We start from the raw sequence: 16,620 nt of genomic DNA on the forward strand, positions 1-16,620 counted from the left end.
TCATCTATTAATCTTATTTTGTTGAAATATCCTTGGTGGTCCATGGTATTTTAAAGACCAAAATTGTAAAAAATGTAGTTAAAGTAACATCATAATGGGATTGTTGAAGACCGTGAAATAATATCCTCAATGCCTTTTCTTCTTGAGGGTTTTTACTGGATACTTGCTCTACCTATACCTCTCCTAACTACAGAACTGAACATGATGTAAGATGTGTAACTTTCATTTATTCACTCATGTGCCAGGCACCATGCTGACATTACATGTGAAAAGTTTCCAAGGTTTTCTTGTTACGTCTACAATTACTGTTAAGTTTCCCGTAAGTAATTTGGGGGACTGGAAACGAGGGCAAAATTACATGAAGGGCTTAGAAAACTGCTTCAATTCTTTTTGGATGTGTCAGGGAGATGGGGGTAGTCTTTCTCCCTGATAATCAAGACCCACTAGAGCACCGCCATATACTGCACACATACTTCTGAATGACAGGAGCTTTGTGTGAGATGAGAAAGCTGTGTCAGGCTGATGGTATTATCATGATTCCTTGGAATGGATCGCCATCCCAAATCACCAGACACTCCCTGATCAGGAGGGAGCAGCACATTCTCCACCCACTGTATTACTTGGGAGGTTCAGGTAGGAAATGAGTGCATAGCCTCAAGGGGTCTGGTGGAGGTCCTCTTGGGAAATGCAGAACTTCTTTGCCTACTAATGCCCCTTGCTCTGAGACCGGAGAGGCTTCTGGGAATTTTATCCTCACAAGAAACATTCATTTCATTTAAATAGTATGTGAAGCAAGACATTTAAGTTAGTTAGAGGTGCATATCATTTAAAATGGTAGGAGTTGGCAGTTTCTGTAAGCCATTTCTGAAGTTAAAAAACAAAGTAGTTTAAAATAAATTGTATTTCAGCCATCACTATTTTCTTAATTTGCCAATGAACTTGAATGACGTATTAAAGAACTTTAGGCATTATACTCTAGTTTGTGATCCGCTTGAACACAAAATGCATATTATGTGATCTTATTTCCAAGGTTAAATCAGTGTATCCTTGGCTAGAGCTATAATAGCTTACCTGATAAACATCTGCTGTCAAAATAATATTTGCCATTAATGAAATTAATGGCAGAACTATAAACTTCAGAAAGGTATGATCACTTAGATGCTAAAAAATCTATTAAGGAAAACATAGGTTACATTTCAATATCTTTGTCTTTGTGTTATATGATATGTAAATTCCAAGGTGTAAATCCTTTCATAAAAACACTTTTTTCTTTTTCCTAAACTTAGAGAGAAACACTGACTTGCCCACAGAGCTAGCTCCTTTGATGTGCAATGATGCTACCTGTGGTCTGTTTTAAGATGCTCTTTTTTGGCCGGGCGCAGTGGCTCATGCCTGTAATCCCAGCACTTTGGGAGGCCGAGGCGGGCAGATCATGAAGTCAAGAGATCGAGACCATCCTGGCCAACATGGTAAAACCCCGTCTCTACTAAAAATACAAAAATTAACTGGGCGTCATGGTGTGCGCCTATAGTCCCAGCTACTTGGAAGTCCGAGGCAGGAGAATCACTTGAACCTGGGAGGCGGAGGTTGCAGTGAGCCGAGATCGCGCCACTGCACTCCAGCCTGGCAACAGAGTGAGACTCCATCTCAAAAAAAAAAAAATGTTCATTTTTATTTAACCGTTACCATTATCACATTAGACAGTACAGGAGTATGTTAATTATCTCTAGGTGTCCCAGTGGCCTAGTAAGTCCGGGGCAAAATGCCAGCAGAGTCCTGGCCAAAAACACTACATTAACTTGTTCAGTCTCTTGACATCCTCACAAACAGAACAGTAAACCTGGAGAGAAAACATGTTTGTTCCAAATGAGTTAACTATTCCAAAATAAATAATATCTGACCCCTGGCCAACAATTTGTAATTGTGTATAAAAAGTAACTAATGGGATGTATTCTCCAAGACTATTAATTATGTACTGAACAGGAATGCTTTTTAAATGTTGTTCCTCTGAGTGCAATAAACCTTTGTAATCTAGGCAACCTAATGAGCATCTTTGAGCATCTGCCACTGCAGAGTGCATTCAAATTTCAGGCAAAATTTGGGAAATGCTGTTGCAGCAGTGGGCCAGTAAGACCCAGTGCTGTCATTGGCCAACATAGGTCACCAATTACAAGACTTGAAGATAAGCATGTTGTGATTGGTGGTTGAAGTGAATCCCCTCTCCTTAAGGCCTGACTTTGGGGATTCACAGAATGGGCATTGTGGAGACACCAAGTTCCATGGAGAATACAACTATTAAAGTGAGAAAGAAAAGGAAGTACAAGTGAGATGTTAGGCAAAGAGTAGAGGCATGAGATGGGGACTAAAAGTATCCAGCAGAGGAATGTGAAGCCAATAAAATGATTCTGCTAGCCAGCTAGACCGTACTTAAGCTGTACTAATTGAGACAATGGGATTTGCACAGTTTCCGCTCACTTCAAATAAACTTTGCAATATAAGGAAATAAAATGATAACTAGTAATTATCACTTCATAGTCTACTGGCAATGAAAGATTTTTATGTACCGATAAAGCAGTAGATGTAATCTTTTTTGTACAGTTATGAGCAAAATCAGTGATGAATATAGCTAGGTGCTCATTAACAATTAAAAGCCTACTAATTAGAGATGTCATCAAAGTGTTTAATTTTTTTAAACTGCTAGTGGAGAAAGTGGTTCTAAAATGAAGAACTCTTCAAAATGTAAACAATGTAAGCTTTTAAATAAATAGTGATCTTAAGCTGCCTTAAGTCTTTTCTGAAACAAGGAAAGTATTCTGAAAAATTTTGCTTTAAAAAATGTATTCAATTTACAATACAGGCCGGGTGCAGTGGATCACTCCTGTAATCCCAGCACTTTGGGAAACTGAGGTGGGTGGATCACTTGAGGTCGCTTGAGGTCAGCCTGGCCAACATGGTGAAACGCCATCTCTACTAAAAATACAAAACTTAGACAGACTTGGTGGTGGGTGCCTGTAATCCCAGGTACTTGGGAGGCTGAGGCAGGATAATTGCTTGAACCAGGGTGGTAGAGGTTGCAGTGAGCGAAGATGGATCGCACCACTGCATTCCAGCCTAGGCGACAGAGCAAGACTTTGCCTCTGTACAATACAAAGACATAATTAGATTACATAAGGGTAGTTCCTTAAGTTTGATTTAAATTAAATATTTTGTTTTTCAGTGTTCACATTGTTCTCTAGGGAAACGGTTCACCCTCGAATATCAGGATTTGTATTTTCAATGCGCAGTGTGTCCATACTTACCCTTAAAACTAAAGAGCACTTCAGACTAAGAATCAGATAGCATCAGAAAACAAGTGAATAATTTATGACAACAAAAACATGCCATGCACATTGGATGAGATTAGATAAATGTCACATTGCTGTTGCATTTAAAACAAAATTGCTTCCCTATTGAAAGAAAAAACCCAAATGCCTGAAAAATAAAATTCAGGAAATGGTAAGTGTAGTTATAAGCACATTTTTTACAGAGTTCAAAATGGTTTTACACATGCCCTATCTCTTGTTACAGTATCATTGTAAGTAAACAGGAGATATATACCCCTATTTTTAAGTTGTGGAAATACAAGCAAAGAGATGTGACTTGTCCAAGGTCATCACTTAAAGAGATATATACCCCTATTTTTAAATTGTGGAAACACAAGCAAAGAGATGTGACTTGACCAAGGTCATCACTTAAAGAGATATATACCCCTATTTTTAAATTGTGGAAACACAAGCAAAGAGATGTGACTTGACCAAGGTCATCACTTAAAGAGATATATACCCCTATTTTTAAATTGTGGAAACACAAGCAAAGAGATGTGACTTGTCCAAGGTCATCACTTAAAGGCAGAATGTAAGATTCCGATCTTAAGAATAAAGTGAAAAGAGGCATAAAAAAATATGTGTTTATAATTAAGATTAGTCAGATCTCCCTTGCTCATCCTGATTTCTTTTTGCAATATTGCCCAAGCTTAAGTAGTTTTAATGAGCAATAGCAAGTGGCTTATAAAAGATACTGGCAAATTGGAAATGTCTTAAATCATTAAAGATCCATTGAAAAATTATCAATTTATTATAGTAAATATGCTTCTTGGGAATAAAGGTTTCTTATTTCTAGACCAGTTAAAAAAAAAAAAAAAGGAATTCATGCCAAAAATGAATTTTCAGTCAATACAGTGGGAAAGGAGTCAAGAAACTCTGCCTTGTCCAGACATAACCACACAGTGAATCAGTCAGCATCCTGGCAGCAACTTTAACATGACCCACACCTATTTCAGAACAGGTTGTTAACACATAAAGCTGCCAGATTGTCCTGCTTAATGGATAGACAGTGACATTTGGGTTTAATTTTATCTAAGCAAAATGTGCTGTTTTACAAATAAGATAAAAATTAAAATAAGACTATTTCAAGGTTTACCCACAAAATGCAGCAGACCCAGTGCATCTGATCATCATGGCCAATAAGATGATCTGTGAGTTTGTTCCATTTCCTGTTTTGCTGTGGTTCTTGTTTTTCATTATCTTGGTAGCTGAAGTACTTAACTTGCCTACTATGTGTCAACTTGGCTATTATTTCATAAGCTTAACTTTAAAATGCTGTTAATGCTGTCTCTATCATGCAGTCTCTTGGAAGAAGATTTTAAAATGGATTTCAAATGTTTTATTACAGCCTTAAAGCATATTTACATATTTATCTTTAATTTATCTAGTTATAGAATCAGAGACATTCTTTCAGACATTCTTTAAAGTGCATAGACACTTTAAATTATATTTTTTAAATATTTAACAAAAACTCATCAAATATTTGGAAAACATAAGAACATATGAAAAATAAAAATCACTCCCAATGGCACCACATAAATAAATTTACATTTCTGTATATATTACTATTTATAAAATCGTATCATAAGTGGTGATGTTTTATATCATGTATATTTAAAAAAATCAATAAATATGTTTGAAAATATAATGGCTTTGTGTCATTTCATATTAGGAACCTTATATAATTTATTTAAACTTCCCCCACTTTTTGTATATTAAAATATTTTATAATTATTTACCATTATTTTCAATGTTGTAAACATCTTGGTACATCATGTTAATCTCTGTTAATCTTTTAAAATATGTTCTTTGGAATAGAATTATTGTGTCCAAGATATGAAGAGTTTTAAGGATCTTGATAACCCTTGTCAACTCACTTCCCAGAAAGTTTATAGTAGTTCATTCTTCTACCTGTATATAAAGAAACATCTCAAGATTTCTGGATCATCACTGAATATTTAAAAAGTAATAATAAACCTTTGACAACTGGTTAGCTGGAAAACTGCTGTCTTCATGTTATTTTAGTTTCTGTTTCTTTGATACCAGTAAAGTCTCACAGTTCTTTATAAATGTATTAAATGTATTTGCATTCTTAAAACTTCTGTGCTCATATTTTGCCCTTATTGATTTGTAATAATTTTGTATGTGTGGAATATATTGTAATATTTGTTTAATGTATTTTAACATTTATCAATAGCTTAATTTTACAATTTGTATTTCATTATACATTTCTCTATACAAGTTTTAAATGCTATATAATCAAAGCTATAAATGTTTCTTCATAATATCATTTTCCTCATACATAGAAATGCATCCCCCATCTTATGATTAATTTAATGTTGACTTTGTAAATAGTTTTTATGCATCTTTTTAAAAACATTCTTTATTCCACTTGTAATTTATTTTTATGTATGTGTCAAGTACAATTTAATTTTTTTCACAAATAGTGTTCCCAACCTTTGAACCTTCATACTTTTCCTTATCTAATTGTGATGTTTCCTTTATCATATATTAAATTTGCATCTATAGTAGGTTCTATGTTAGTGCTGTTTGCTTTTTTCTATTGATCTGCCTATCAATTCATTTTTTTTGGTAATTGATTAACCAAGCCTTTATTAATTCACACTTTTTCTAAATGTTCTAGTCAATTATTACTCTCCATTTATTATTCTATATAAATTTTCAAAAAATTTCTCCAGTTAGAAACATCCTAGTGAGATTTGACCTATTTATTAATATGGAAAAAAAAAATCACAACTTCCCCAAATTCACTGTTTCCATTGAGGAATGTAGTAGATCTCTTCATTTATTCACATTTTCTTTTATATTAAAAATAGTTCATATTTTTGTTCCTTTATGAACTCACTTGGTGTTTTGTGCTTTTCATGGTTAATGTGAATGGAATCCCATTGTATCCTCTAATTGGTTATTTGAGTGTGCCAGTTGTCCAGAACTTCCTGAGCGACCCCAATCAGAAAGGGGCACGGCAGATGTTCTTGCTCTGCGTCAGATTTCAGTGAAAGTACGTGGGCATAAGATTTCAAAACAGCAATCTTATCACTGCTAAATAATACTATTATGATAAGATAATAGCATATAATAGCAATGCATAAATATAATAACACATTATTTTTGTCATTTGATGAGTTGTGTTTTCTACTCCCTTTTATATACTTTTTCTTACACAGATTGAGTTCTCATCTCACTTTTAATACTATTTTTAGCTCGTTCCTTTAATTGTTATTTGTACATAGGTTGATATTTCTGTCTCTGTTCCCATTATCACTGAGCAGTCAACATTGAGTTTTTCTCTTATGGTGGAGCAAATTCACTGTTAGTTATAGACATAAAACTAGGTAACTATAATGATTGTAGTACAGTAACAATGAGTTTGTGCTTAGTGTTTTGTTGATATTATAGAAGGTTGACAGGAAAAAAATGTGGTACTTCATCCACAGATTTTATTTTATACCCGAAGCTCAAGCAAAGCTAGTTTAATAGAAGCTATCCTCATGCATATCACTTAAGCTCAAGAAATAAATCTTCTGACATTGTCAACTTTTAATTTTAGTATCCAAAAAGTAGAGAATGCTTTAAGTGAACTGTTATGATGCTGTAAAATAATATTTATTAAATTGAGAATATGTCAGTGATTCATTATCATGTAAAGAAATAGGTTACCAGATAGTGTCATTGAATTTAAGTAAAGTCCAAATTTATTATATATAAATATATAACATCTAGAGAAACATACGTACATGTGCAAAACTGTTAATAGCAGTTATTTATAGGACATAGGATTACAAGTGATTTTTAAAGTATTTTTGCCTACCTGTATTTTTTCTAATTTATTTGAAATAGGCATGCATTATTATGTCATAAAGATCAAAATTATTAATATGTTTTAACAAAAATAACTCAACTTTAGAAATATAGATAAATTACATTAGCTTAAATGCATCTAAGTATAGGAAGATATACTAACTACTTATCAAGATTAGCCTGTGAATATTTTGAGCTTTCATTGAAAAGTTTGAATAGTAAACAAATTACCAACATAGAAATTCTCTCTCTGAAAGCATGTCCAGTGTCTAAGAAACAATAAAATCTAATTGCTCACCTTTGAGCCTCTCCTTGGTCCTGTGAGACATATGCATTTAATTGGATGTCTCACTACCAAAATAAGCATATGTAAGAAATGACTCCCTTTGTTCTTTTCCATTATCCTTATGTTCAAACTTTCCATCTCCTTTAATGATTTTACCATTTTGGTTATATAGTGCCTCAGGCATCTACTTTTTATCTCTTTAAACTTATTCTTAAATAAAGAGGTTACCTGGACTCTTATAACTCATGTTTTTCCAGAATTACCTCTTTTTAATGATATAAATTAAAATATCCTCTTATTTTGCATAAAGTTGCTATTTAAGTTTTGAGACATTCAAAAGTACTTTTATTTTGAAGCTTTTGAAGAGAGGAGGAAACCAAAACTGCTTCCTAACACTGGAAGGTAGTTGAAATTGGAAAACAAATGGCTTGATATATATACTATAAAAAGTGGTATTTTTTAGGTCTTTTGGTTACACCTGAAGTGGTTAACAGTAAGTGCAATGTTTGAACTGGTACTATAGCCTAAACAAACCATACTATCTGAATTACCATAATTAGCTAAATTAGGTTGCATAAATGTCGTTGCATGTATACTGAATAAAAGTTTAAATTCCAGATGGATAAAGATAGGCTGTATGATAATTTAACTTCACAGCAAGCCAATCCTTAACATTGAATGACAGGAAGATCCACAGAGAAAATTTGTCATGTATAATTTGGTAGACTCTGTACTCGTGGGCAAATTTAATTTTACTTGGAAAGTTTATCTTAGCAAATCAAGGTTTTGGGTTAGATCATTTGGGTCATAAACTCAGCTTTCTTATCAAATGGAGAAAGACAACAATAATAGAACATCTGAAGATACAAAGTATTTAATAACCAGGTGATGTGTTCATAGGTGTTCTTTAATCAAAAGTTGATTCTGGCTGGGCACGGTGGCTCATGCTTGTAATCCCAACATTTTGGGATGCCAAGGCGGGCAGATCACTTGAGGTCAGATGTTCGAGACCAGCCTGGCCAACATGGTGAAACCCTGTCTCTAATAAAAATAAAAAAATTAGCTGGGCATGGTAGTGCATGCCTGTAATCCCAGCTACTCGGGAGGCTGAGGCAGAAGAATTACTTGAACCCAGGGCGTAGGCGTGGGGTGAGGTACAGAGGTTGCAGTAAGCCAAGATCATGCCGCTGCACTCCAGCCTGGGTGACAGAGCGGGACTCCGCCTCAAAAAAAAAAAGTTGATTCTTTTCTTAAAGGATTCCTATTTTTTATTTTATTCTCAGAGAAAAGACTTATTTTGTTTCCAGTGACAGATGATTGTGACTGCTGTCACTATCAACCGTTTTTTATCAATGCCACTTCAGTCTTAAGCATGTCTTGCTTCAGATTCTTTAGTGGATGATAACCACTCTGATGACAGTGTACAATCTCCAGAAGGTTCTAAGTCCTTCAAGCCTTCACAAACCACCTATCTTTCTTCACAAGCACACATCCAACCCTTTCATTTCAGTTAAAACATTTTTTGGATTATTTCTTACTCTTCTTTGAAATATTTCCTCAAAATATATGCAACATATGAAATACATTCAATGCCATTCAGTCAACTCAGTAGACTACCTCCTCACTTTTAAAAGAAATCTAGGTAAGAAGAGAGAGTAGGATGAAAGTTAAAAGTGTGAAGATGGATTGTGATCTGTCAACAAAAATAAGTTCCTAGTGATCTATGAAGATCCTACATGAGCGCTCCCTGACCTCTCAAATCTTGAGTTCTGTGATTTCTCACTTCTTGATCCTCATGCCTTTTCTTCTACCTGGAACATTCAGTCCCTTTTCTCAGGTCTCTTCTTTGTCAGTCTTCTTCAAGGTCTTTAATGGTTCATCTCTAATTCTATCATTTCTTTGCCACATTTCTAGACTTCTGCTACCAACTGATCTCCTTTTTATGTCCTCGGAAATTCTTTAGTAACTTCTTTAAAGGATGTGAAATATGCAAGAAGTATCATCTACCTTGGACAAATTCACTTTAAGAGATATGAAATCCTAGAATTCAAACTTAGGTCTGTGATTATTTTCTATCTGAAAGTTATTTTTCTTAGAAGCACTGTATTTCTCCCTATTATAGTAATATTTTGGCCACTTATGGCAATAACGTGTATATGTGTTTGTGTGTGTATTTTGTCAGAGCACTGCTGACATTGTCAGCATTCTAGCGCTAATGCTGACGTCAGCATTAGCAGCACTGCTGCTGGAATTTTTAGTAGAATGCAGTTGATAAATTGTTAATCAACATGAAACAGATTTTCTTTAGGGTAAGGCCACAATCAGAAGCATTCTTAGAATTCAAAATATTTATAATGTTTTTTTTTTAGTAGAAAATGAGCACCCTGATTTTAACTTGGTGGGGGAGGTTAAAAATTTTGAGAAAAAATGGTTTCCTTGACAGAGAGTTATCAAGGAAAACAAAACTTTGATTTCTTTTACATAAGTGTAAACAGAAATGAAGAAATATGTCTTTATAATACATATACTAAATAAATATATGTATTTTTATATATGCTTGTGTATATACCTGTTTGCATATATGTAAGTGCTCAAGGTAAGTTCAAGGTGGAATGGGTTGAAAGGAGAATGTTTAGGTTATCTGAAATAATATAAACCAAATTTCTCTCAATTTTGTTAGGAGGTTAGAAAGCTACTTCATGAAGAATATTTTTAGGACAAATTTTAAGATAACCTTAAAAAAGATTTGCTAATACGTATTTTCTTGTATATCACGTGAACAATCACTTGCTGAAATTTCTTAGTTTTATCACTACAAAAGTCACACCATAACAGCCTTGTCAAAGATTTTAAATGGAAAGAAACAAAATATAAAAACTAAAAAGAAACTGAAATCCACAGAAACAGAAAAAAAAAATTGTATATTTCATTATTTTAATGGATCTTAAAATGCGTAAGCACTTTAATAGATTCTTTTTTATGTAGGATTTCCTGGTTTTCAAAGTATATAATGCAACAAAAAAGTGAACCCAGCTTCTTTTTTTCTTGTTCATTGGAGCTATCACATCTCATCTATCAGACCTCTAAGTAGAATTTTTAAAGTGGGGTACTCTCTCACGCCCAAGCACTATGTAATTAGCATATGAATGTGTAACGGATTGTTTGAAGTAACAATTAAGGGAACAATACATAAAGGAACTGAAGAGAGCTACCAACACCTGGGAATCTTGTATTGAAAAAGCTTTCTTAATGTAAGTAATTAAAAACCAAGGATAAATGTTCATTGTGTAGGGATAAAACTCTACAAGGAAAGCTAAAATTCTGCTGATGTTTTGCTGTTATCCTTTAGAAGGAATCATTAAAACAAGAGCTTACTGTTTTATTTCTTTCAATAAAATGCTTGTTAAATACAGGTTTTGCATGGTATCTGATCTCCTGAAGTCACCACAATGCGTAACAAAAATGTCTTACATTTCTAAAATATTTATATTTAAAATATATATAAAATGTCAAGGAATCTTTTTCCTATGGCCAGTGCAGTTTCAGAGAAAATTTCAATTGATTGCCAGGTTAAATCACATATATAGTCAATTCTTTATAATTTATTTGTCCAAGTAATTCCTGCTAATGAACCTGTAGCCTGCTGTATTGTTTTGCACTATTTTGTGTCTCTTGAAGGCAAGCATGCTATAGAGGCTCCTGCTGAGGCGGAGCACCTTAGGAGAGTAACCAGTAGCTCAGGATTCTTAGGAATCCTTGTTATTGAGGGAGGATAAATGAAGTGGAAGGCAGGGACCCCGCATTATGGTTTCCATTTTTTATCACTTGCTGCCTGTACAAACCACTTACATTTTTTGGCATAAATCTTCTTATCTCTAAAATAGGAATTACTTTTTTCTAGACTGTTAAAAGTCTCAGTCAGTAACCTTTTATGGCCCTTTCTAATATCTAGTTGTATATATTCATTTGTAATAAAGAAACTCTTGACCCTGGAATTTAACTTAAATCAGTTTAGTCTTAAATAAGTAGCATTTTATGGAACAACCCTATTTGAAAAATAAATTGTGAGCCTAAGATTTCATTTGTAAGTAGAAAGTGAAACAAAATTATGTATGAATATTCATAACAGCATTATTCATAATAGCCAAAAATTAGAAACAACACAAGTGTCTATTACTTGATGAATGGATGAATAAAATATGGTATATTCAATTGTCAAAACAAAAATTGCACCAAAGTTAAACAGGAAGGTAATACTTTATTCAAGGCTGTTGCAGTAGGGGAGAGAAGCTAGATCCGAGTCTGAACTCAACACACATGAAGCAAACTGGGTCAGGTTTTTAAGTGCTGGAGTGAGCTTGTGGAAAAGAACTGCAGGACATTCAGGGCCGTAAGCTATCTGTATTTGCTGATTGGCTTTATCTAAACTACCTCTTGTCATAAAGATAGGAGTTTATCTAAATAAATTTATCTAAATAAATCTAAATAAATTCATATATTTATGAAAAGAAGTAGCTTTTACAACTTGGAGCAAGGTGCCCCACTGAAGTTAGGCTCCTACCCTCCCACCTAAACTGGAAGATAAAGGTGCTGTCTCTCTTGTTGATTACTTTTCAAAGAGGTGGTTCCCAGGTCCTTGAGAGGTACATTTCTGGATTATAAAGTTACCAAGTGGCTATTAAAAAGATTTACGTCTCACAGGAATAGAGAAAGAATTACAAGCTGGGCACAGTGGCTCACACCTGTAATCCCAGCACTTTGGGAGGCCAAGGCAGGTGGATCACGAGGTCTGGAGTTCGAGACCAGCCTGACCAACATAGTGAAACCCTGTCTCTACTAAAAATTCAAAAAAAGTAGTCAGGCGTGGTGGCGTGCGCCTGTAATCGCAGTTACTCAGGAGGCTGAGGCAGAAGAATCACTTGAACCCGAGAGGTGGAGGTTGCAGTGAGCTGAGATCACACCATTGCACTCCAGCCTGGGCTACAGAGCGAGATTCTGTCAAAAAAAAAAAAAAAAGGATTACAATTACAATATTCCTCAAGTAAATTCTGTAATAAAGGGAAATCAAGGGCCTATGGTCAGGAACAACCCTTTCTAAAGTTTAGTCAAACCAAGGGGAACTTTCAGGCTGTCCTGTTCACCGTATGATAGAATATTCTTGGACAGTGAAGGAGGATGATGTATTGATACATGCTGTGCCCTGTATAAACCCCGAAAACATTATGTGACATGAAAGAAGGTGGTCGCAAAAGGCCATGTATTGTATCATTCTGTTTATATGGAAATGTCTAGAATAGTCAAATCTATATAGACAAAAATATTAGTGTTTTCCTAGGGCTGCGGGATGGGCGTGGGTGTGGGGTGGCAGCTAAGGGTATGGAATTTCTTTTTAGAGTGATGAAAATGTTCTAAAATTGTTTGCAGGAATGGTTACAAAACTTCATAAATATTCTAAAAGCCATTGACTTGTACACTTTAATGGATGAATTGTGTGATATGTAGATTATATTTTAATAAAACTATTGTAAAAAATAGATTTATGTTGAAATGTGTTATATAGCCAATAGAATATTTACTTAATATATAGATTTTTAAAAATTTAAACACAACCAAAACCTTTATTTTTCCAAAGTAGGTTTTGGCTTTGGATAACCCATGAATTTTAAGTGTGCATTTCTGATAGCTGGTCTGCCTTTTAGTTTTTATAAAATACTAATTTATTACCATGTTGTAATAATCAGATAGTATATAACATGGAAGAAAGAAAAATAAATTCTGAAATGTCCTTGAGATATTTGCATCCAATAGAGAAAACAAATGTATAAAAAGAATAAGAAGTAATTTCATACTATATAAACAGAGTGCTAATGTATGAATGAATAATGTTCTACAAGTACATTTGTAAACTAGCTATTTGTAGCTTTCTCTACAGAAACAGTTCTGCCATCCATAATCAGGTTCCAAACCTATCCTGCAAAGATGTATTTTACCCACAATGTAGCTGAAATGAAGTATGAATGTTAGTACAGTCAGGGATTAAGGGACAGTCGTACAGGAAGGAGGAGAATGAATCTGAACACTCCCATTTATTGGATGCAGGCATGGCTCCTGGCAAAATTTTGAATTATGGAGAGCAAGACTGGTTTTCACCCATCTTCTTTTGTCTATCCCTTGCCCCATGTTCTAGATCTAGAGACTCTCTCTCTGGGTCATGGGGCATTGACTATCTTTATGGCCGTAAGTTTCCCATTGTATTACCTAACTCAAGCATCTCTGTTCCTCCAAATGACAAATTCACTCACGCTATCTGACATAACATTTTTCCCAAACAACATATGCACATTTAAATTCTACTTTCTGACAGCAGCTAATTTTGTTTTGCATTAGGAAGGAAGCAAATTTTGAAAGCATGATAAACTCTGGGTACACTAGAAGCATTTTCAGATAAAACTTGGATTGTAAATGTAAAGGTATCTTTAATCAATAGGATTTCAGCCATTAGACTTACGGAATGGTAACAAAAATTTTGAGGCATGACAAGCTGTCCCTTCTGACTCCAGTCCCTCTTTGGGGCTGAACCCCTCTAAGCTGCTCTTTCATTACCTAAATATATACTTTGTTTCTGCCTGAATGTCAGCATCCTTTAAACACACCCTCTGAAATTTACACTAGCTACCAGAACAAGGGCATTGGAGTGTATAATATAATGGTGGTGGTTGAGGTTGAGAGAACACATTGAGAAGATGACATGGAAAGGAGTAATCAAGAACTATTTATGGTATGAATAATTTGGGCATCTTTTATTTTTGGACATATATTTTTCTGCATACTGATTACTTGGTTTTTCTTTTTTATAGATTGGGCTAATGGATACTACAGACAACAGAGAAAACTTGTTGAAGAGATTGGCTGGTCCTATACAGGTAAACATATTACTTATATAAGGAGATTTAGCAGAAACTTTTATTGTTTTGTATCTATTTTTATATATAAAAGGAAGCTTTGTAGCACAACACATCATGTCAACTTAGCTAAATGGATAGTTAGATTAATTAATAGATATATAAAATACAAAATGATATCTTATAGGCTTTCCATAAACAAATTTGGTAGTGTAGGGCTCATTGACATCCACCCAAACTGTATTTGAAGCTCAGGCCCAAGCTGTCTATATACCTTCAAGAAATAGCATAACCTGGGGCTCTGTTTTTTTCAATGGTGAAATGGGGGACTGTTCTGAGCATTAAATGAGATAAATAAAGCGTGAAGCACTTGTCACAGAGCCTGCTTCTAAACAGAAAGCTGTCAATAAACGTTAGCTGCTGGAGTTGTTATGATCATGCTAACGATTATTTTTGTTCATTTAACAAATATTGATGGGATTCTTGCTCTCAGAAGGGGCATTCTTCTGAATTACTGTTGTTAATTTATTGGTGTTAGAGTATAAAATGATTTTGTCACATTACTAGACTTTGCTTAGAACCTTATGAACATCTGAAGTTGGCTTGAAATAGTTACAACCAAAAATCATTATCAGAAACTCTGGGAGAGAAAGTTCTAGCCCTGAGTGGAAGAATATGAGTGGAATTTGGGTGAACCATGACATGCCTAGTAAACACGTGGGATGGAGTTGAGCATTAGAGTTGGGTACTCATTAGCAATAAACTTGGGGAGATAAGATAAAATCAGATTACAAGGGCTTTACCATGAGCCTGGCCAATGTACTTAATAGATGAAGTGCAGAAGCATGCTGAATTTTGTAGATAAGGATGTATTTTCTTTCTTCTTTTTAATTGCTATTTTAAAAGTAGTAAATGTTCATTGTAGAAAATTTAGAAATAGGTTCAAGTACAAAGAAGAACATAAAAATCATTATTTTATTTCCCTCAGGAATAGCCACTTAAAAAACTGCTATAATCCTTTTAGGACAGTTTTCATTATCCAAAATTTATATATTTTATTTATAGAGTTATGCATCCAGTTTACTCTTAAAATTATATTTATTTCCTCATTTTAATACCCCTGCTGATCATGATAGTTAATCTGCTTACTAATCCATTGAATAATTTTTTATTATTATGTAACCACTTCCTATTTTTGTATATTTAAGCTTCTATAAGCAATGGCAGATAGATGAATTGACAGATAGATATGTTTTTATTTTTATTACTTCCGTGCTATAGAATTATTGATATGCAATTACTGAGTAGGAAAAAAAAAACCTTTCAAGCCGGGTGTGGTGGCTCAAGCCTGTAATCCCAGCACTTTGGGAGGCTGAGGTGGATGGATCACGGGTCAGGAGTTCGAGATCAGCCTGGCCAACATGGTGAAAACCCATCTCTACTAAAAATACAAAAAAATTAGCCAGGCATGTTGGCGCATGCTTCTAATCCAAGCTACTTAGGAGGCTGAGGCAGGAGAATTGCTTGTACCCGGGAGGCGGAGGTTGCAGTGAGCCGAGATCACACCACAGCACTCCAGCCTGGGTGACAGAGCAAGACTCCGTCTCAAAAAAAAAAATATATATATATATAAATAAATGAATAAATAAATAAATAAATTTGTGATACACACTGCCTAAATGCTTCCTAGACGGGTTACACTCATGTGTCATATAAATGACTACCCCACTGTATACTACCCAAGATTGATGATTGTCATATTGAAAATCTTTATGAATTCAACAGATTTTAAAAACTCATGTTTTGTTACTTTAATTTGCTTTTTTTTTATTACCACTGAAGTCATGATTTTAATTTTTTATTAGCCATTTGCACTATACCTCTTCAGTGCAATAAGTTAAATTAGAACCTGGAAAATAATCAAGATGTCTGTCAGAGCAGGAAGAGTGAACAAATTAAGGCACATCTTGACTGTGGAGTACTCTGCAGATGGGTATGAGGTAGTCCTCTGTAATATTGTACAGAAAGACCTGCTATTAATTTACTCATTTACAATAAGGAGCCATACATCTATAAAATACTACTTTTGATGTTTTAAATCCTAAAAAATACACAAAAGCAAAAATTATTCATAATATGACCCCATTTTGAATTATTTACATGGAATTATTTTCTTTTTTATTTTGCTATGTAAACAAATTATACCCAATTTAATAAACATCAGCAAACTCTATTTACTTGAGGAATT

At 34.2% G+C, this 16,620-nt stretch overlaps 1 protein-coding gene across 4 annotated transcripts in view; it reads left to right on the top strand.

Moving 5' to 3' along the window:
- The window catches only part of PTPRZ1 (protein tyrosine phosphatase receptor type Z1), a 187,816-nt gene that overhangs the window by 41,556 nt on the left and 129,640 nt on the right, over window positions 1-16,620 (top strand). For all 4 annotated transcript variants that reach the window (XM_054496480.2, XM_054496481.2, XM_054496482.2 and 1 more), the window contains exon 2: window positions 14,328-14,393. In XM_054496480.2, the coding sequence (XP_054352455.1) occupies window positions 14,328-14,393 (66 nt within the window). The remainder of the gene's footprint in view (window positions 1-14,327; window positions 14,394-16,620) is intronic.

The sequence above is a fragment of the Pongo pygmaeus genome, chromosome 6 (genome assembly GCF_028885625.2).
Source record: "Pongo pygmaeus isolate AG05252 chromosome 6, NHGRI_mPonPyg2-v2.0_pri, whole genome shotgun sequence".
In the NCBI taxonomy this organism is placed as follows: Eukaryota; Metazoa; Chordata; class Mammalia; order Primates; family Hominidae; genus Pongo; species Pongo pygmaeus.